The 21,988-nt window shown below is 41.1% G+C and overlaps 1 protein-coding gene across 4 annotated transcripts in view; it reads left to right on the plus strand.

Annotated features, from left to right (window-relative positions):
• The window catches only part of GSAP (gamma-secretase activating protein), a 113,610-nt gene that overhangs the window by 44,950 nt on the left and 46,672 nt on the right, over window positions 1–21,988 (plus strand). For 3 of the 4 annotated variants that reach the window (XR_003858609.1, XM_029615705.1, XM_029615704.1), the window contains 8 exons: window positions 3,801–3,844; window positions 4,704–4,774; window positions 5,149–5,223; window positions 7,296–7,373; window positions 13,031–13,123; window positions 14,824–15,044; window positions 17,302–17,371; window positions 20,670–20,752. Coding sequence is in view for 3 of the 4 variants with exons in the window: in XM_029615705.1 (XP_029471565.1) it covers window positions 3,801–3,844; window positions 4,704–4,774; window positions 5,149–5,223; window positions 7,296–7,373; window positions 13,031–13,123; window positions 14,824–15,044; window positions 17,302–17,371; window positions 20,670–20,752 (735 nt within the window). In the remaining variant the exon portion in view is untranslated. The remainder of the gene's footprint in view (window positions 1–3,800; window positions 3,845–4,703; window positions 4,775–5,148; window positions 5,224–7,295; window positions 7,374–13,030; window positions 13,124–14,823; window positions 15,045–17,301; window positions 17,372–20,669; window positions 20,753–21,988) is intronic. The other variant, XM_029615706.1, reaches the window with a different exon arrangement.

Here is a 21,988-nt window from a genome sequence, read left to right on the forward strand (position 1 = left end):
ATAGTTGCACTGGAGAAAGTGCAGAGAAGGGTAACCAAAATAAGGGGCATGGAACGGCTGCCCTATGAGGAAAGGCTACGGAAATTAGGGCTGTTCAGTTTGGAGAAGAAACGACTGAAGAGGGTTATGATAGAGGTCTACAAAATCATGAAAGGACTTGAACAAGTTAATGTAAATCGGTAATTTACTCTCTCCGATAATAGGAGTAGGGGGCACTCCATGAAATTAGCAACAAATCCATGAAATTTAAAACAAATCGAAGAAAGCTTTTTCACACGGCATATAGTTAAGCTCTGGAATTCATTGCCAGAGGATGTGGTTATGGCAGTTAGTGTAACTGGGTTTAAAAAAAGGTCTGTATAAGTTCCTAGGAGAAAAATCCATAAACTGCTATTAATTAATAAGCAATGATAGCTTCAGATTTATTTAATGTTTGGGTACTTGTGACTTGGATTGGCCACTGTTGGAAACAGGATGCTGGGCTTGATGGACCTTTGGTCTGACCCAGTATGGCATTTCTTATGTTATGTACATGTAAGTTTACCTGTAGTGAGCAGAGGCATTCCCAGTGGGTGGAGTTGGGGAGCAGGTTTGCACATATATACATACTTTACATTTTCAAAAGTTTACACCTAAATTTTCTTGAAAATATCTGCATGCAAATTAGCAGGCGTAAGTGTGTGTGGATTGTTTTGCTGGGATTATTTTCAGATGGAAAATATGTACGTCCCTTTAAAAATATGTATAGGTGCACATTTGTGCGCAGTGGCTGTATGGGGGTATATTTTATATTATGCCATAGAACACTCTACACACAATCTGGTAAAGCAACATTTAGTTTACTAAATGTTGTAAATATATGGATAATAAATCAGCAAAGTAATATCAACATTGAATACAATATCACAGTAAGCTGTATATAAATCAATATAGGTAACTAGGAGACAGAAATAAAGATAGAATATTAATCAAAGAATAACAAAGAACACCTCACTTACATGTCCTCCTTGTATATATGCCAGTGTTCATAGAAACCTGGAAGACTTTACGAGCTCGGGGATCCTAAAAAGACACGCTATCTGGTCCTTTCAGCTCATCCAACTAAAATAGCAAATGCTATGCTTACATATCCCTCTGCAAGTTAGGTGTTTCAGTTTGCACTTTATCCAGGAAGGCATTTCAATACTAGTCTTTTGATCTCCCGTTTGGTAAAAGATACCAAATATTTTAACTGATTATCAGCTTATTGGTACTAGTCCTTAGCATTTGATCTTCCCAGGTGTTAAGAGACACCAGATATCTTAGCCTTTGATCTTCCCAGCAAATGTTATTTTGACACTCTATCAGCTCATTGGTACCAGGAAGTCTCAGGAATGAAGGGAAGCTATGGTGATAGTGTTATGCCTTTGTGTAAAGTCTTTGTACTTAAATTATATGCAATATATTGATTCATACTCATCAATCATTGGAGTGTGTTCTGATCCATAGCACTCTATTCGTGGTACAAAGTCTTCCAGGGATTTCCTTAACAGAAACGTGGGGGTAACCTGTGTAGAGCGACATTTGCTGCCTTAGGAGGCTTGCTGGGCAGACTGGACCATTTTGGTCTTTTTCTGCCGTCATTTCTATGTTGCTATGTTATCCTTTCACAAAATTTGATTCAAAATATACGTGGGTTGTTATAAGATTACCTTCGTAATGGCCAGGAGATGAGCATTTTTTTTTATTTTAAATTTTTATTGTTTTCAAACAGAATTTTTTTTTTTTTTTTTTTACAAATACAGGGACTATTGTAATAAAACTGATTAAAAAAAATCTCTGCCAATTTAGTGCTGAGATTTTTTTTTTAACTGCCTCGTTTTTACTGTACTACTATTTAATTAGATAATGAGAAGCATAGCCTACAATAGTTAAAATGTTTGCTCAACTTTAGAAGTAAATTGAGATAAAATGATCGTTAATTTTGTTTTAATGCAAGAGTAAAACTAATTACCAAAGTAAAAATTAGTAATAAAATTATCCTTACTACTGTTTTTTGTGTTGTGGTTTTTTTTTTTTTTTTGTTTTCTTTTACTGCAGCACACACCTAATCATAAAATTAAGAGATGTAGTTTGGGATTCTGGAGCCAGGACTCCTGAGTTAGGGCCCCAAGAGCCCATACTAGAGACATGCAGAACTGAAAGCCTCCCAGCCTGTGCCATCTTGGCCCAAGAGAGACAAAAACAGGGCCCCTTGGCCCAAGATTCCCAAGTTTTTATGTGCCCCCAAACCCAAGAGCCCTGAGTTTGGGACTTCCCATCCACTAATGTCCCAAACACACTAGCCTACCCTCTATTCCCGCCTAATAACACAGCCCCAGTCTAATCCCCTCATCCAGTTAAACCCTCCCTCCCCTCCTTTCTTCACATCCCATCTCATTTTCTTTCTGTAAAGTCAGTTGAATGGATTTTAGGGTTGTGCGAAGGTCGCAGTAATTTTCAGTAGCCCGTGTAGATGCAAAGTACACATTCACTTTGAACATGAAAATTTTGTAGCTAATTTCCAAAGAGAAATTACCCAGATTAGTTAAATTTCCAAAATTAAATTGTGTAAGGGACATGTGCTGGAACCGCTGCCACGGTTTTTGTTTTTTTTTTTGTTGACTATTTTAAAGGCTTGCACAATCCGTGTGCTTGATTGCAGCGGTTGCAATTCTGTGACCTTCATATCTCTTATGAATACCTTTTGATTCCTGAAATTTTTACCCCCCCCATCCCCTTCAGTTTTTGCTCCACATGTCGTACACCCTAGAACCCCCGGCGGCATGATTTTGTGCCGGTGAAGTTTCTTAATTTCTATTCATCCTGGTTCATCTCTTGAGGTGCTTTGACTTCAGTCTGCACTTGGATACTTGTGTCTAACAGAGGATCAATTCATTCACCATAAAAATTAGTTTTCTTTCACTTAGGAGCCTAAATATTTTAGGATAAAAAAAATGCTGGTGTTGGTTTAGGGTGCAGTATTTTAGTACTTTTATTTTTAGATTTTACTATACATGCACAGTGAATGTTTTCATTTTTGTTTAAAGATTTTTGGTTATTATCTAATTTTTTGTTAAATTTAAAACATTTACTATCAACAAATCAAAGATCTACTATAATTTCCTTTATGGTAAATCATATAATAGTAACAGGAAAGAAACTACTGTTGTCATAGATTGTACCACCAAAACATTGAAATAAATATATAAAATGCAGAATTCTTGTCTGTACTTATTAAATAGCATCAATTTATGCACCAAAAACATTAGGGTTTGTTTTTTTTTCCAGAGTTATGGAGCCTAAAACAGCAGTGTTTTAGGCTCCATAACTAAAACTCCATAACTGCCACCAGCAGTGGTTCTAGAGTGTAAAAAAAAGTTGGTGGTTCTAGTTAAAGCATCCCTGTATTTTTTTACCTGCTATTTATGGGGCATGGCTGATCAGTAGTAAAATAGCTCGTGTACGTTTTTGAAAGTGTAATCTTTTGCACACTCATTTTCTTCAGCCACATTCCCTCTACGACCTATACATATCCCCGGGAGCCTTGCTTTACAACCTGGCTGAAAGTGCATTTGCTATGGAAGCCAGGATCATGCTTTTAACTGGATAGAGTAAGGTCATTTTTCAACCAGACCTCTTTACCTGGGTAAGTGGCTTTGACAGTTGTCCCTCCTTAGGTTTAGCAGACCTGGTGGCATGTGACTTTCTCGTTCACACAGTGTGAGCTTACAAATCTGGATGTACACAAAAAAAATTTTTTTTTTTCTTTTTTTTAACAGCTGGAAGTGCCCCTTGACCTTGCGTTGGCTGACACAGGATTAAGGTAAATTGCTTGGGCTGACTTGGCAGCTTTGAGATGGACAATAAAACTGGAAGGGTTTGGGGCGTTCATTCAGATCCGCTTTCCTGCGACAATATAATTTGTTCAGTGCTGTATGTGTATTATAGAAGAGTAAAAAAGCAGGGCCACTGTGTGGGAAATATTTTACTAACTTTTTTTCAGAGGTGTGTCTGGTGTACTTTCAGAAGTCCGTTTCGAAACGTCTTGCTGCTGCCAGTTTTGTAATTCATCAGAATTCTTTTTATTTTCTCTTTACTAAACCCAAATCATCAGAGAGTCACTGTTCTGTTCCTGGTGTCCTGGAGATTCCTAACCAGTCCGTTAGAAAGATGATCCAGGTGCCGTGACAAGTTTTGGGGCAGCTGAAAATTGAGACTTTTTTTTTTTTTCCCCAGAGGGTAGATTTGCTTTTGTGGTTTAGTTAAATCTCAGAATTTAAAATGCTATTGAATCTTGTCAACACTGTGTGATGACCTAGCTCACGAAGGAACGCTGCCTGTCTCCTTGGATGACTGAGAAGCTGAGGGATAGTTTTTATCAGTTATCCTCCCTGTGTGAATGTTGAAAGTTAGGGCATTCTCCTTTCCTTTCCCACAGTCGGGGTTTTCTAACTCTCTCGGGATGCTGAATGCACCACCCCTTGCTAAATGGTGAATGTTTGGGTGATGAAATCAAGAAAACTGCCTCGCTCATTATTTTTAATCTGGCTTATGCTATTGTAACTTTACACACAATTTCCCTAAGCAGATGTATTCTTGGAATTTAAAATAAATAGAGCAAAAGAACCTAAGGGGATCTGTTTAATTTTCTATTTGAAAATGTTATTTCTCTTTGCAATCAGGCTTGTGAATTTTGGAGTTGATACCTATCAAGACCGATCCCCGAATGTACATGTTTTTGCAAGCAAAGAAGGTATGGAAGAGATGAAACTTCGTGGACAGACACTGTGGTACAGCAGACGAATCTACAACAGTGGGTTGAGATTGTCTGTCTGATACTGAGTCTTCCGTACAACTCGAGCTTCTGAGCCAGTGGCGAGCGATGGTTTTTGTGACTTTTGGTACATTGGAGTGGGGGGGGGGGTAGGGGATGCTGTTTTTTGAAGTGTATGGCATAGCAGTGCTTGGTTGGGAGGGGATGATACTTTCAGAGGAGGAATATCCTCCTCATGTGGGAGAGGTAAAGTCTTCTCACTTCTGTGTCTGGTCTGGTGGAATTTTCATATTTGGGGAACCAAGTTTTATTTGTTGGCAAACCTCCCACTATCTTTTCTTCATTTTTTGCAGGAGGTCTGTGTCTGTGTTACAGCGGACCTTCTGACGCTGCTGAGGTCAAGTACTCCGTGGCTTTCTTACACAGAGGTACGAGCATGCCTTTCTTCTGGTCACCTGACATTTTAATCTGCACACAAAATGTGGTTTAGTCTTTGTTAAATATTTCCAAATGTTCTTAAAAAGAACCTGAAAATGTTAGCTTTTTGTATACAAGTCGTTCGTTAAAAAATCAACCCGATGAACTGCATAAGGTGGAACAGGTCAGCTTTAGTGGCCTTTCTTTAAAAAAAAAAAAAAAAAAAATTGAGCAATTTGTCAGCCATAAAACGAATGGAAAAGATAAACTGGGCTCTGGATAAGTGGTGGAAATTCCATCACCACCTCTTCGGGGAACTGTCCAATGTGAAGGAGTGGATGGAAGGAGGAAGGAAGTACTAGCCTTTTCTTAACCCTGACATCTGCTGGCTGGTTCCAGGATGCACTTGTACCAGGTTTTGGAGGGAAATTTGCGCTCCATGCCACTCGGCTGAAGGATAGACACTACAGTGGCTGGCTTAGATTCAGGGGGGAGAGAGTGAATGAAGAATATCAGGGAGCTACAATGGAAAGCCCAGTGCTTCTACATCTTGTCCCCCATTCTGTCAATGGCAGTGAGTAGGGTTTGGGACAAGCTGTGAATGAGCAAGTAGGAGGCTGCCTGGCAAAATCCATGCACACCCCCCCCCCCCCCCCCCCCCCCCCCCGCAAAAAAAAAAAAAAAATTAAAAAAGACAACCTGGAAGATATTAATGATAGATACAATGGAAGATGTTTAATGCAGGTCCTGTGTACTAATGACAACACTGTGCTGGGGACATGTTTGTAAGAGTGGACAACCTTTCTGGGCTATGCATCACTGTCAGGCAGATGCAATATCGGCACGCGTTAAACAGGTGCTCATAATTGAGCGCCTGCTCCCTTAACGCGTGTCAGTCCACCTCTTCTGGGTGCCTGATTTAATATTTAAATCGAGTGCCGTGGTAAAAACTAGGTGCTAGGGGAAATTGTGCGCCCCTAGCACCTCCTTGGCAGCGGGTGCCTGGGAGAGGTGACTGTCAGCCAGTTAGGAAAATAGACTCTCAGGTTTATGAGCGTCTGTTTCCCTAACCTGTGCACAGCCACAGGTTAGGAGAATGGATGTTCGTTAATTAAGCATCCCTTTTCCTAACCTGACTGCCGACACACGTTTCTCCTTTTTTTTTTTTTTTTTTTTTTTAATTCTCCTATTTCGGGTCCTCCGACTTAATATCGCACCAATATTAATTCAGAGGAACCAAAAGAAGGAACAGAAAAGCAGTATTTTCTGCTTTTCTGGCGTTTATTTGGGCTCCTCAATAATTAACACCTGCTCCGGGCAGGCGTTAATTTTTGCAGGTTAAAATGTGCACATTTTTTTAATTGGGGGAGAATAGCTAATAGCCTCATCATCATGCATCCAAAACATGCATCCAACCACCGGTTAAACAGTGCCCTCGGCAGAGCACACTATACTGCATCGGCCTGTTTCTAAATGAGCAGTGAGATGAGAGAGGTGGTTCTTTTCTCAAATGGATAGTTACAAAATTAAATATTTATTTATTTCAGCATGTGTTTAACCTATCCTAATTTTTAGCCAACTGATGTTCCTGTTATACTGCTACCTATATTGTGTGTAAAGATATTGTCTTAAGTTTTTATCTAGTTTTAATTTTTTAATTTTTACTGTTTTTGTTAAGTTTTTATCCGTACGTCTGTGTTCCATGTTTTACTGTGTGTGTTTGTTTGTTTATTTGTCAGTCGCTGTGGGCCTCTGTATTAGCGGCCTATAAATGTAATAAAATAGGTGGTATATCTTTTACTATTTTAGAGAGGCTATTAGTGAACGTAGCATCATTGCAGGGTAACGGTGTTGTGGATGTCATTTCAGTTCCATCTTGTGAATATTTTAAATCAATGTTATTCTTGTTAATCCAGTTTATTTTATTTCATCCAAGCAATGTATTGGACCCTTTATATTTTCTGGGTGGAACTCGAAATGTGTCTTTGTTCCGTAGCGCACTTTTAAAAAAAATGTTTAAAGCTTTTCACTGTATGCTTGTGCAGTAGACAAAAATACAAGGGTGTGTCTTGTGCTTTCTCAGGATGCAGCAAAACATTTGCAGTTGCAATAACAGGGCCCCTGTCCGGACATAACAGGGATGTTCTATTTGCAAATCTTGGTAAGTGGTTCACTTCTTTATTGGATAACTGCTGGCCCCTCCCCCCAGGAACTGGGACTTTTGCGCATCCCTCACAACTGCAGCAGCATCTTATGTGAACCCTTTTGATACCAGCTGTCATAGAATACTCAAATTATTCAGTTGGAGTGTTTAAACTCCTACCACTGGTTTTAATTTTGTGGAAATATATTTATAAGTATATTTATACACCGGCTAAGTGCTGCTGTTTCAATATTTGTCTGTGTTTAATGGCTGCCACTTAGCAGAATTATCTGGCTAACAGGGTCATTTATCAAATTTTGTTAGGGCCCTAACGTGCGTGATAACGCCATAATGCGTGCCATAAATACTGCATCACAAAATGCATATGCAAATTTAAAATTAGTATTCGAGTGGGAGGAGTTTGGGCATGTGATAGAGTAGAGTAGCATCCTCAAGTGAGCAGCTGCAACGCAGCTGGATAGGAGAGTGGGCAGCACGGCCATCGGCACCAGAGAGCAGTGTGGGAGTGTGCCGAAGGCACTTCACCCCTCCCCTCACAGAGTCAGGAAGCCGCTCAGGTGGGTGCTGGCGCTAGACCATCAGCCCCTCCCTGAGCCAGTCCACCACCTTCGGCGTCCTCAAACAATCGGCTGCAACGCCAAAGGTGCTTGCTCTGACTGGCGTGGTAAAGGAGCTTGCCCCTTCATGCGTGCCTGAAGTGACGCCTGAAGCAAGTAAATTCTAATCGCAGCCACAACCAAGCACATCACAAAATGGAGCCGGTTCACCCCACTGAAACAATCACGGGATGAGGAAACCACTGAAATCAACAGAGAACTTCAAAACACAAGCAGAGAGAAGAGCAAAACCTGATCTATCCCAAGATAAATAACATAAGAACATAAGAAATTGCCATGCTGGGTCAAACCAAGGGTCCATCAAGCCCAGCATCCTGTTTCCAACAGAGGCCAAACCAGGTCACAAGAACCTGGCAATTACCCAAAAACTAAGAAGATCCCATGCTACTGCTGCAATTAATAGCAGTGGCTATTCCCTAAGTAAACTTGATTAATAGCCGTTAATGGACTTCTTCTCCAAGAACAATTCTCCTGTTTCCTCTTCCTGCCTAATGATCACTCTACTTTTATTAAATGTTCAATCGCTATAAAAAAAAAAAACCCCCAAACCCACTGATAAATGACCTGCCAGATGAACTTAATCCCACTATCTTCTGTATTACCAAAAGATGGCTGAAAGACTGTAATAATGTCCTCCTAAACCAAATTGATCACCCCAACTATATCTTTCACTTCCCCAGACACAAACGAAAAGATGGGAGTCTCTTAATAATCTGCAAAAAAGAACTTAAACCATACAAAGTTGAGATAAACCTGCCCCACTAAGTTGCATTACTAAAATCTCCACTTCTAAATATTGGTCTGATCGATAGCCCTCCTGGAACACTCCAAAAAGACTGCTCACCTGTAATTGAAATCTTCACTAAAGCGTTCCGGCTCCAGAATCAACCCTAATCATAGGAGACTTTAACCTTCATGTGGACAGCAGACCAAAATCTACAGCATGTGAAATCTTTCTAGATACTATGGAAGCCATGAGGTGAACACAATTTGTAACCAACTCCACCCATAAAGCAGAACACATCCTTGACCTAATTTTTGCCAGTCAAAATAACTGTGTAATCAATTCTTCTCACAAAATATTACCCTACTCTGATCACCAGCTAATAAAGGCTGAAGTAACTCTCCTTACCACACAACAAACAAATGCACATAATTATCAATCCTTCACGTACCGAAAAAAGATAGAACCTGAAACACTTGAATTTATTAAAAATAAAATAGCAGAGTTTGATCACAATAATGCCGCCTCATCTTTTGAATCCTGGGATAAAATCATCAATGAAACAGTGGATACCCTATGCCCAATCCAGAAAAAAAATGTTCCAGAATGAAGGCAACACAACTAAACAAACCTTGGGTATAGCAAAGAACTAAGACATGCTAAACAGACCCTGAGAAAATCTGAAAAGCAATGGAGGAAAAGCCATTCTATTGAATCCCTAGAAAATGACAAATCCCTATTAACAAAATACAGTGAACAAATCAATAAAGCAAAAATAAGAATACTATGCAAAACAGATTAATGGTGTAATATTTAATTTAAAACTACTCTTTGAAACAAACCTTATCAAGGATCCATCCTCCTCCACCTCAAATAACTACAACTTTACAAAGAACTCATGCAGTGAATATGCTAATTCATTGTTATACAAAATTGATATACTTAAATCACAGTTCTCTCCCTGCCTACCAACAAAAGAACCTGAAGAAAAATTTGGTCAAGTGACATGGAACTCATTCAACGCAGTATCTAAACTAGAAATAAACCAAATCATCACTAAAATGAAGCCCGCGACCCATCCACTGGATCCTATCCCGGCAAGTGCCTTAAAAGTGAACTGCGTAATAAGCCAGATATTCACAACCATAATAAACCATTCGCTTGCAGAAGGATTGGTCCCTGACTGGGCAAAACCAACTGTGATTACCAATTCTTGAAAATTAAAACTGGCAGAATCAGTGATTGGGACAACTACCAATCAATCTTCAACCTGCCTTTCATCGTGAAATTCCTAGAAAAAGCAGTTCTCTCACAATTGGAGAACCACCTAGAAGACAACAATATACTATTCCCAAACCAATTTGGATTCAGAAAAAATTGCTCAACAGAAACCCTACTCATTTCTTTAACCAACCCTATTCTACAGGGCTTTGACAACAATGAATCATATATCCTGGTACTAATAGATTTAACAACAGTATTAGACACAGTTGACCATACCCTACTATGGCACCAGTTGAGAGAAACTGGAATAGACAGAAATATTAACAAATGGTTTTCTTTCTTCCTAAAAGATAGGACATTCCAAGTCAAACTAGGTAACCAAATTTCAGACACCTTCCCGATCGATATAGGCATCCCCCAAGGCTCAGCATTCTCACCACTCTATTCAACATCTATTTGCTGCTTATATGAGCATAACTAGCAAATCTAGGAATCAACTTCTTCCTATGTGCAGATGACACGCGATTCTGCATTCCTTTCGACAAAACATTAAAAAAAAAAACTGCAGCCCTAATCTCGGGTGCTATTTTCGCAATATTTAGAGCAGTTTGATAACTCTAGGTCTGTGTGTGTTGGGATGGGGACATTCCAGGGCAGAGCTTCTTATTCAGCTAATTTACCCCTGGATTTAGCAAAATGCTGTATTTCACATGGATAACGCCTGCAATATGAAAAAGTGGTATGCTTATGATAATTTTAGAATTAACGCATGGTGCGCTATCTTTGCACTTCGCATAGGTAGTTTACTGCATGTAGCGGTAACATTTTCACACCAGACAGGCATGAGAGAGACTCTCTTTATAAGGCCTTCATAGTAGTGAACTATTTATTTCCCTATAGGAGGGCTAGCTAGTAATTCGAGGTGAGGTTTTAGTGGTGGTGTAGGATTTTGGAGCCAGTTTTATATGCCGAGTGAGACGTCTAACAGCACAGTAGACCTCAGGGAAGATGTGACATCATTTGGAGTGAGTGAGGTCACACACAGATGAGATTTCTACAGTGTTCTCTCACCCTAGCTTGATGCACTCTCTACCAGGGTTCTATCATGCTAGGGTGAGAGAACACTGTAGAAATCTCATCTTTGTGTGACCTTACTCACTCCAAATGATGTCAAATATTCCTTGAGGTCTACTGTGCTGTTCGTACGTCTCACTGTATGTAAAACTGGCCGCAAAACCCTACACCATCACGAAAACCTCACCTCGAGGTACTAGCCGGCCCTCCTATGGCAGTATAAATAGGTGACTACTGTGTGTGCCATCCCAGAGGCGCTCGCTTGCTCTCTCTCTCCCAAGTCCAAAAATGCCCGAAATGCAATTTGCAAGCTTTATCACAAATTCCGTTACGGCCGTTTTGGGCATTTCGCACAGGTTAACGCCACGAAAAAAGGTGTAGTTATTTCCAGCATTAAAAGCGTGAGATAACGTAACGCACACTATCGCATAGTGCGATAAAGCCCCTCATTTTCAGTAATCCATCCCTAATCCCGCCCCTTCAAAAAAATTTGCATTCGCGCCATGCACTACCATAACTGTTGCATGCGTTATGGGGTTAACGCTGGCGATAATGCCATAACACATTTTGATGAATGACCCGGTAAGCCAGATAAGTGCTGATATTCAGCCTAAGTTAGCCGGATAGGTTAAGCAGGTCTACAGTTAGCCGGATGAAATTCTGGCTAACTATTAGATAGCTGGGTATATTCAATGGTGCGGTTGTGAAACTGAATATCCTGGACAAGTTAACTGGATATATTTTATTGGCTAACTTGCTCAGCCACATTGTGCCTGAATATGGACCTCATATCCAATGTCTTTGAAGGGGAGAGGGCTAGTGGTTTTAAGGGGGTTTGCTCCAATAATCAAACCAAGATTCAGGGCCTGATTTTGCTTTGATTATTACTGTGGATAGAAAATAGCAGTGGTATTTGTGCCTTCCGCTTTTTGTGTGTGTGCAAGATGGGTGGGTCGGGGGGGGGGGGGGAACGTATTTTGAAAATGCAAACTGGGCATGTTTTTTTTTTTCCTTTGAATGAGGGCAAAGTGACGTAGTGCTCTAGCTGCATCAAGGGTGGGCAATTAAAAAAACAAAACAGTTTAACCTGGTGAAAAAAAAAAGCGTTTTGCCCTCAAATAGACTTCCAAGATTTCCCCTTGCTCGTGAAAAGTTGCAAATTCCCAGCTGTGGAAACTGACTGCAGTCCCTTTTCACCACCCTACCTGTTCTTTACTGGACACTCTTACAGCCTGCCTTGTTAATGTACCCTGGCCTGGCCTTAGAAGGTTAAAGTAGATTTCCATTGCCTATTCAGCCTTTGATCTGTCTTCCTGCCTAGGCGGCCGCTTGTCAGGTGGAATTGGAGAGAGCCCAGGGTAAGCACAATGCATCCCTAGTTGTGAAAAGCCAGAGAACGGCTGATGTCTGTGGCATGACACCAGGAGAGAAATCGGGCAGACTAGATGGATCCTTGTCTGCCATCATATTCTGTGATGATGCCTGCTGCCATGGGCATTATTGTGAAATAATTACCCCTGCTCATAGCTATATATCCTGGCCTGAAGGAAAGGGCAATTTTTTTTTTCTGATTATGTCCATCACCAAAGGGAAAAATGCAGTTTAAATTTTCAATTAAAGTTAGTTTGTATTTATTTTTAAATGTAGTAGAATGATTCAGCTTGTGGTTTTTTTTTTTGGGGGTTTTTTTTGCTGCTGGGTAACACCTGCTAAATCTGGTCTCAGTCTGGCTGGCATCAATGTTGCATGTTCCATGTCTGATTTTAGTGGCACAAGATGTGGAACTGGAGTCAGACCCAACTCTCGCTTTAGACAGGGCCAGCAAATGACTGTCACATAGTTATGGCTTTCAGTCTGGAATGCATTTGCTGCCGGTGACCTAGAGATGCAAGTCTGTTCTTACATCGATCCATCAAATCCTACCCTACCCAAGTATTACTGGTCTCCTAGTCTTTAAAAAGGGGGTGGATAAATTCACACCACTTATTTTCTCTTTTTTTTTTTTTTTTTAACAGATTACTATGTAGTCGTTTATTTGCCCGGTCACTTTCTCCACCTTCTCAACACACAGCACCCCGACCTCATGTGCTATCACTTGTTTCTGACAGGTACAGTAAAACCGAATTTACAACATTGGCGCAGTGTCTGTGCAAATACTGTCCTAAATCCTTGCTGGTCACCCCAACTGTCAAACCACATTGAAGGCCCAAACGGGGTCCCAAGTAGCCACATTCAACGCGTTCCCACACTTTTATCCTCTGTCCTGGAGTGAGACTGCATCTCGCCTTTGTGCCTCTTTTTTATAAAACATCCTGTGGTATATGAGAAACCACCCTGGAGAGAGCCTCAGGCTGAGTTATGCTGTATCTAACACAACAATATGCACAGGTAACCTGGGCCCACAGTAACAGACACAAAAAGGAATTGAATTATGTGCAGTTTGATATGTAAGAGCAGTAGCACCAGCCACTGAGGTTTCAATTCTGACTACTCACCATTTACATGCCTAATTCAGTTATTTTAAAAACAATGCAGACAGAAAGATGAAAAGTAAATCTTTCACTCACCTCCATGTTTGGATTGCCAAAAATGATCATGAAATGCTAGCTCATGAATGAAAAGAAAGCTGTACCCTACTGTGCAATATTGGATTAGTTAAACATTTTTCTACTAAGTTGTTGTGTGTAAAATTGTTCAGTCAGTTGCCCTCTAATTCTCCCAGAATTCCTGAGAGCAGCACAAATAACTCCACCAGGAAAGGGTTCTAATTGGCTTATATAGCATCAGTGATGTCATTGGTGAGGACGTAGACCAATCAGATCCAGTGAATGAGAGGTAACTTGGGACACTTGCTAACGTGCCTGCTTCCTGTGGGTGATAAGAGCGAAAATCATGGAGGGGATTGTTGGAATAGATTTTAAAAACAGCAACTTGGAGGTTATATTTTGCAACTGATACAGGATAGATATCTATGCTTACCCTGTATTCTTGTGAGGTATGTCATGGATTAAGAGAGGTGAGGTTCTTTTATAAAGGCACTGTGGATAAATTCATCAGCCTCAGCATTGATAGTGTTCAGTCCCTGAAGGACGTAGCATGAGTACGCAGTAAATGACGCCGCCAGACTCTGGGTACTACTGTGACTTAGTACTCTGTGACCTTAGGCCATATGCTAAAGATGGTGGTTCTGGTGTAATAAACATGTCCTGTCCAATCATAAGAGTTTATTAGCACTAGGGGGCTTATATCCAGTGCTTCAGTTAGGTTTTAAAGGGGTATGTGTGTTCAAATGACTGTAGGGGGCTGATTAGAACAATTTTGTTTGGTTTTATTGGCATTTATTGCCCCTGTAGTGGTGCATTACAGGCTGGAATGTAAGTGGAAAGGCAAGTTTTCAGGAAGCTTGGTGGCTTGACCTTTAGTCCAAAGAAACTTCAAAGCTCTTGCATTTCCTTTTCATGCATTGTGCTAAAAGTCTAGCCCTGTGATGCAGTTACACACTTATCTCAAGTTTGGCACAGAGGTTGGTTTTTTTTTCCCCCCTCCTGGATTGTGTTTGAATCTGGTGCTGTGGAAGAGATTCTCCATGTGGCAGGCTAGACATTTCCAGCATCCTTACAAATCTTAACCAGGTAATGTTGCTGTATGGAGACTGACTGCCTGTGTGCAGTTTCAGAGGTTTATCCACAGGGTGGCACCATTTCTCTGCTCGGGAAAACACATTTGGAGAGCGAGGCCTCTGGTGCAGGGGTGTGCGGTTCTACCCTTCCTGAGAGGTATTGACTTGCACCGTCTCTTCCCTTTTCAGGTGAAGCGGCCAGACTAGATGTGCTGCAACACAGCCCCTGCACACAGGCCCTGCTAGAAGGGGCACTGTTGGATTGCTGCTCCGGAATCATGTTTACGGTGAACATAAACCAGTCGTCTGTGTTAAAACTCCTGTGGGACAGTGAACTGGACTGCCAGAAGCTGGCAGCTTTGCACTGTGCACTGTTGCACTTTGAGAATCCGATGCACTGGGAAACACAGGTGGGCATGCAGTTCATTTTTCACTCCAGTTTGTATTTGTTCAGTTTTATAAAGACAGCACACGATTTAGTTAGGGGGAGTCATAGCAAGATTTTTTTTTTCTTTTTTTAAATCAGATTTGATACGCCTTTTCCAAATGCTTAAGGTAAGCTGCAGCAATAGAAGTAAAAGCACAGTTAGGAAACCCAAATAAACAGTACACTTTAACATTTCTCAGTGCTTTAATGAAATCCTAGATGCTTCCATGCATAAACATGTTTTCTTCCATTTCTTCCAAGTACTGTACTTGTGCTTTCTACCAGAGCCGGCATTCCTCTTCCCTAAAGAAGCACTCCACGTCGAAATGTCCTTTCTAACTTATTGTAGCAACTGGAAAAATATGTGCACATTGTCGTTGCACAATAACAACTTATAAAGTTATCTTGGAATTGGTGTTTTTTGGGTTTTTTTTTTAAAGTTTGCCATGTGTGAGCTGTCTGCTTTGCAGACCTCTGCGGGCTGTTAATCACAGCTACACTGTTCCTGCTTTTTGAAGCTCAGATGGTCAAGCTTCCTGTTTTACTTCAGCACTGTCCTGACTGCTCTGGTGGAAAACAAAAAGGCAGCAGACAAGCTGGGGCCACCTCAGCTGCCTGCGACCACGAAACCCTGTGTTTTTGTGTGTGGGGGGTGGCAAAGGAGGAAAACAGTGTATCACGTGGCTTGCATTTTCAAATCTTTGGGTATTCCTTTTTTTTTTTCAAAAAACTACCCGCAGAAAATGCAGACACAGAGGCAAGTTTCAGAGCGAAAACACATGTGTGCTTTTGCTCTGAAAATCGAGGCAAAGTTCATGGGTAAAATGTGCCATGCAGATTTTATCCCTAAAAGCATAAAGGTGAATTTTCAAAATACTACATGCGTAAAAATGAACATATATAAGTAGCCGCTACTCACGTATTCCATGTTTTATAAAAGCCAAAATATATGTATATTTTCACTTTTGCACGCACATGTACATCTCATCGTCTACAGTGATTTTCCGTGTAGGGGTGAGGGGCAGGCTAGGGGTGTTCTTGCATGGGGCCAACAGTTATAAGCATAACTTGTTTAAAAAGACACTATGCATACACATTTTCCAACCTACTCCTGTATTTTTACACCTGCTAATTATTTGGCATAAGTGATATTAAATGTGTTTATTATGTAGTACTGACTGGGTGATGAGTCTGAATAGCTTGGGGGTGGGGAGGTTCAGGCTGAAGAACCAGGAGGGTCTTGATGAGCTGGAGAAAGACTGGACAAACTGGTGTACCTGTTGGTAAAACTGGTAATTTCATTAACGTGCACATGCTATAAAATACACCAGTTTATGTGAGTAAGTCAGGAATTATGCGGGTAAGTCCTACTTTATTTTCACATGTAAAATATACCCACGTATGTTTTTAAAATGTGGGTAATGCATGCACGTTCAATGTATTGATATACGTGATTTCAGTACATTGCATGCATTCGCACATAAGCCTACATATGCATGTATGTCACAAGGTAGAGCATGCATATTTTTATAAAACAAGCCTATACCATATGTGCATGTTATAAAATACTATAGTAACTCTGTGTGGACACATACACATGTATATTCTGCTGCGCGCAGTTTGAAAGTTATTCCTCCCGGTTTTGAAAATTGATCCATAAATTATAAACGCAATATTTTGATGATACTAAGAAACAGGAACATACTGTCAGATCCTTAAAGGAAATAATGCGGTAACTTTTCTCTTTAGAAAGCTGGTGGCTTACTCATCACTGTACTGAAATGAACCCAGACTCCAGTACCTCAACATACTTGAGTTTTAGTTTGCTAAGACAAAATGTTGCTAAAATTTATGCATAAAGTATAAGAAATATGAAGAGGATGCCTTGTGTTGTGATTTTTAATCTATAAAAGCATTTAACGTTGGGGACCAGCCTTGTGGCGTAAAGGATCTGAGTCTTCATCCTTCATCCAGCGGGGCTGGGTTGGAAGAGATATATAAATAGATGTTCTCGAGCCTGGGGGTAGGGTGGGGAAGAGAGGGCTGATGGCTTTTTTTTTTTTTTTACCATGACGGCCCCTGCTGTCTGGCGAGAGGCACTGAGGGCAGGTCTCCAGCCAACGAGAGTTCCTGCATCAGCCAGAGAGGGGCAGTAGAGGGGGGGGGGGGGGGGGGAAGGAGAAAATGAACAAAAGAAAATTGCATGAGATTTTAAGCTGTTTTGACTTTCTTTGCTTTAGATAATTCAGTGGATCTGTGACTGCGCGTCAACATGTGCCACGTTTAACCCGATCCAGGAGTTCTTGGTTGGTAGGTTATTTTTGGCACTGTATTATTGTAAGAGAAGAAATAGCCCACCTTCTCATAGTCTACAGTGATTTTTCCATGTAGGGGTTAATGTCCAGAAACCATTGCTTTAAAATACAGTCCTAGAAATTACCCTTCACATTAATGCTTCATTTTGATTTGCCAGATTGCATTAAAATATATTCCTTTCTTTTAAAGAAGGATTTAGAGTTATGGCATTGGTTCTTTTTAGTTGCTCGTTTTCAGTGACTCTGAGGGAAGGATCCTGCCAGACGGGGCCGGTGCTAGCTTTTTTGCAGCCTTGTGTGGAAAAAGTACTGTACTGCCCCCCACCCCCACCCCAATTCATTAGGTGCCTTCCCCGGGCCCATCAGATAAAGCCCAGCTCTGTCTGCAATCTATATTTTTAAAAACTGGCACACCCTTCCCCGGAACCCATGGATAGGGAAGGGTATTAGGTGTCCTAGGCAAATCTTAGAGCCTTGCGTATACACACCCTTTACAAACACACACAAGTTATGCACTTATAACAAATTTTACATGAAAAAGAACATTCAAAAGTACAGTCTGCTGAGGCAAAAATATCACTTGCAACATGCATATATTTACATGCATTTCTGTGGTGCCAACCAGAAAACTCTGCAAAAAAGACACTTGGAACTCCTATGGAATTAGACTTTTTGTAATGCATGTTGGGTGTGGGCTTGGCCCTCAGAAAGCCATACCAAAACAACCCTAACAACCTTATCTATGAAAAGGCAACACTGTACATATTACACCAGGCCCTAGAACACCAATAAAATTCTTATTAGGAAACCCAGGCTGCTATAGATCCCTACACAGAAATTACATGCTAGCAAAATACCTCACCTCTGTCCTATATGCAGAACACCGAGAGACCCTGACCCAATACAGAATAAAGAGATCAGAAAGTATAAACAGAAATGTGCTGAGAAGAACTGAACTGTAACCCCCAACAAGCCAGCCCTATATGCAGAGTAACAATGGAAAAACAGAAACAATACCATTCTTCATAAAAGCATAAAATAATAAAATCAAGAAATATAAAACATCATTCATAATAGTAAAATCATATTCATAAAAAGAATATTTCAAACCAGTTAATGAATAGAATATCGAAAATTTCCCAAACACCAATGAAATATTTTGAAACATTTGCTGAATAAAAAATCCAGTAATTAAAAAATGTTCTATTCCCCCCCCCCCCCCAAATATTTCAAAAGAGCAGTCTCATCAAATTACACCCAATAATTAAAACTAATAAGGATTAAAAAATCTGCTCTCTCAATACCTGGGATCTGATTTCCAGTCACTCTGATATTGTCGTGGATTGGGGGAGGTAGGGCTGTACATATTTTATCTTCTTTCACACACATGCACAATTACATATTCATTCTCTCACACACTCCATCTCTCTAACATACACAGGCTCCCTCACAGATAAATTGTGTGTGTACATGGCTGTGAGAGCCTATATGTGACACATAGGCTCTCAAAGGCACACAAGCTCTCACACACACACACACTCACGCACATTCACACATGGTCTCTTGTCATCGGGCCGTGATGGGATGAGCTCCACTACGGCCCCGCGGGCCTCCTGCTGTCTTCGGGCCATGGTGGGTTGAGCTCCACCGCGGCCCACCAGCCTTCCTGCTTGGGAGGAGCAGAATCTGTGTGCGGACGTGGGTGTATGTGCAAACATAGAAGACGAGCTTCTCCTTCTTTGGCCACTGGCAGGTTAGGCTCTGCCGGCGTCCTCGTGGCCTCTCCTGCTGCTGCTGGCCTGCTACCCAGTGCAAAGGCACGGTGTGCCGGGCCTGCTGCCAGGTACTCGTGACCTGGATTGGCCACTGTTGGAGATAAGATACTGGACCTTAATGGACCCTCGGTCTGACCCGGTATAGCAATTCTTATGCTCTTAAGGGTTTATTTAACGTGTGTTGTAGGACACTGCTGCAGCTGCTTCTGTTTCAGTGTCTGCTCTATATGTGAATGCTGTTGGCAGGGCTGGTGCTTCCATTAGGCAAACTGGGCACTTGCCTAGGGCACCAAGATTTTGGGGGTCGGCAAAATCCTGCCAGTGTGAGGGCCAGAGGAGTGCTGTACTAGAGCCAATACCAGCAAAGAAAGGAGCACTGTGCTAGAGCCACTGCCACTAATGGTTATCTTTGTGGGTGGTGAATGACCAAAGGTTTGCCTAGGGTGCCAAATATGCTTGCACCGAATCTGGCTGTTGGGCCACTGTTACTAACAAAACCAGAAACAAGCCTTGTGTTCCTGTACTGCATTGATAGATGTGCTTTGTACACAGTAAAATTAATAAATTATCTGGTTCAGCCAACCAGTTTCTACTAATAATCCCCAGCAAACAGAAAGGTGCAACCTCATCTTGAGTATTGTGTGCAGTTCTGGTCACCACATCTCAAAAAAGATACAGTAGAATTAGAAAAGATACAGAGAAGGGCAACCAAAAGGATAAAGAGGAAGGAATAATTCTCCTATGAAGAAAGGGTAAAGAGGTTAGGACTCTTCAGCTTGGAGAGGAGATGGCTGAGGGGGAGATACAGGAGTGGTTTATAAAATAATCAGTAACCGTTAATCTTCCGAAAAGCACAAAGACCAGGGGAACACACAATGAAGTTACTGGGTAAAACATTTAAAACTAATAATAATAAAAATATTTTCTCTTCAACGCACAATTAAGCTCTGGAATTTGTTGCTAGGGGATGTGCTGAAATCTATTAATGCAATTGCGTTTAAGAAAGGTTTGGATAAGTTTCTGGCAGAAAAGTCCATTAACCATTATTAAGGTAGCGTTGCAGAAATCTGCTGCTTATTCATGGGATAAGCAGCTTGGAATCTCTCTACCCCTTGGGATTCTGCCAGGTACTTGTGACCTGGCTTGGACACTGTTGGAACCAGGATACTGGGCCTGATGAACCTTTGATCTGACCCAATATGACAAGTCTTGTGATCTTATCTCCTATATAAAAAAAAAAAAAGTATCTCTCTACTTTGCGGGTGGATAAAGGGTTTGAGCTGATGCCTTTTGTAAGGGGTTGTTCTCCATAGACTGAAAATGTGAGAGAACTTTCAAAATGAAATTTTGTGAATTCTGTTACAGAAAGAGCTTCTGCAGGGAAAATGCCGGGAAATGGGTTATTATTTTTTTTTTTAAACAAGTTTTATGTTCAGAGTTATGAATAAACAATCTCCATGCATCAAGTTCAGTAACATTTCTTCTGTAAATCTTGCCTTGTTTATCATCACATTTCAGCTTCCTTGTATAGAAGAACAATTCCTGAGGCCAGTAATCTGAGCAAGCTTTTGCCTTACACCTCTGTACCTTGCTGGAACATGGTAAGCCATTTTGATTCCTGAATTCAGGTTCGGCCGTATTAGAAGCTGGGTTATAGAATCCCCTTGTCCTTGTGCTCTGTCTTTGGATAAAATCCTGCAGAAGTTCAGGTTTTTTTTTTTCCCCCCGCGAGTGTGTAGCAGGAGGAGGGACAGCAGGCGGCAGCTTTTCCTGAATTTATCAGAATCTTTTCTGGGCTCCCTTGCAATGGGACAGCCTGCCCTTCATTGGGTCTGCGGATAAGGGAGCTGAGATATCTCTCACTTGTGCAAATCGGGATCCACGCCTTTGCTATCGGATTTAATTCCTCTGGAGGCACACTTGGAAACCTGTTACCTTTCTTTATGGGGGGGGGGGGGGGGGGGGGGGGGGGAAAGCAACTTAAGTCCTGGGTCGTTGACCAAGCCTTTGCTTAGGCTTTATTGGACTCTCTGGGCTTGATTTTCAAAGTGATTCTGGCACATTAAACCCTGTTTTCTGCATGCATGTGGCATTTTGCAAATCCTTGAGGGGCCAGTGCACAGAAAAGTACATGCGTAACCTGGTTTTTGAGTGTGTTTTTGCGCAAACTCGGGAGAGGCTTTCCAGGGGAGGCAGAGTTGGGACATGTGGTAATCCTTTTTAATTTCAAAAAGTGTGTATGTAAGTTATCCTTTACAAGCTATGCCCTGCTTGGAACAGGGCTGTATTTGTGTGAAGAAATTTTGTGTGCCTGGCCAATTACCCAAGGATTTTCAAAGTAAATTTATGCACATAAGTACAGTTTTTGAAAATACTTGGTAAAGTTTGGGTATGTACCATCCCGAGATTTTGAATTTTCTCCCCTTACAATGAATAAGTATTTTAAGGAGATGAGTCATTATCTGCATTAAAAAAAAAAAAAAAAAAAAAAAAAAAAGCTGCACAGAGGGGTTCTGAGGCGGAGCTTAAACCTAACTGGCTAAATCTGGTGTACTGGAGAGGAGGTTTAAATTTACCCTGATAACTATAAACCTACCTGAGCATATTCTGCGGGACTTATTTCCCACTGAATATCTTGGTGAAAGCTACCTACGCCACTGAATATGATGGCGTAAACTGCATTTTCAACTCTGCATGCCTTTTCATGAAAAAGCAGATGCAAAGGTCTACAGGTATTTTGGACGCGTGAGAAATTTTCAAAGATAATGTATGTGCATGATTTCATTTCGAAAATTGGGGCAAAGTCCTTGAGTAAAGCCTGTGCAGACTTTGTCCCA

The sequence above is a fragment of the Rhinatrema bivittatum genome, chromosome 9 (assembly GCF_901001135.1).
Source record: "Rhinatrema bivittatum chromosome 9, aRhiBiv1.1, whole genome shotgun sequence".
Taxonomy (NCBI): Eukaryota; Metazoa; Chordata; class Amphibia; order Gymnophiona; family Rhinatrematidae; genus Rhinatrema; species Rhinatrema bivittatum.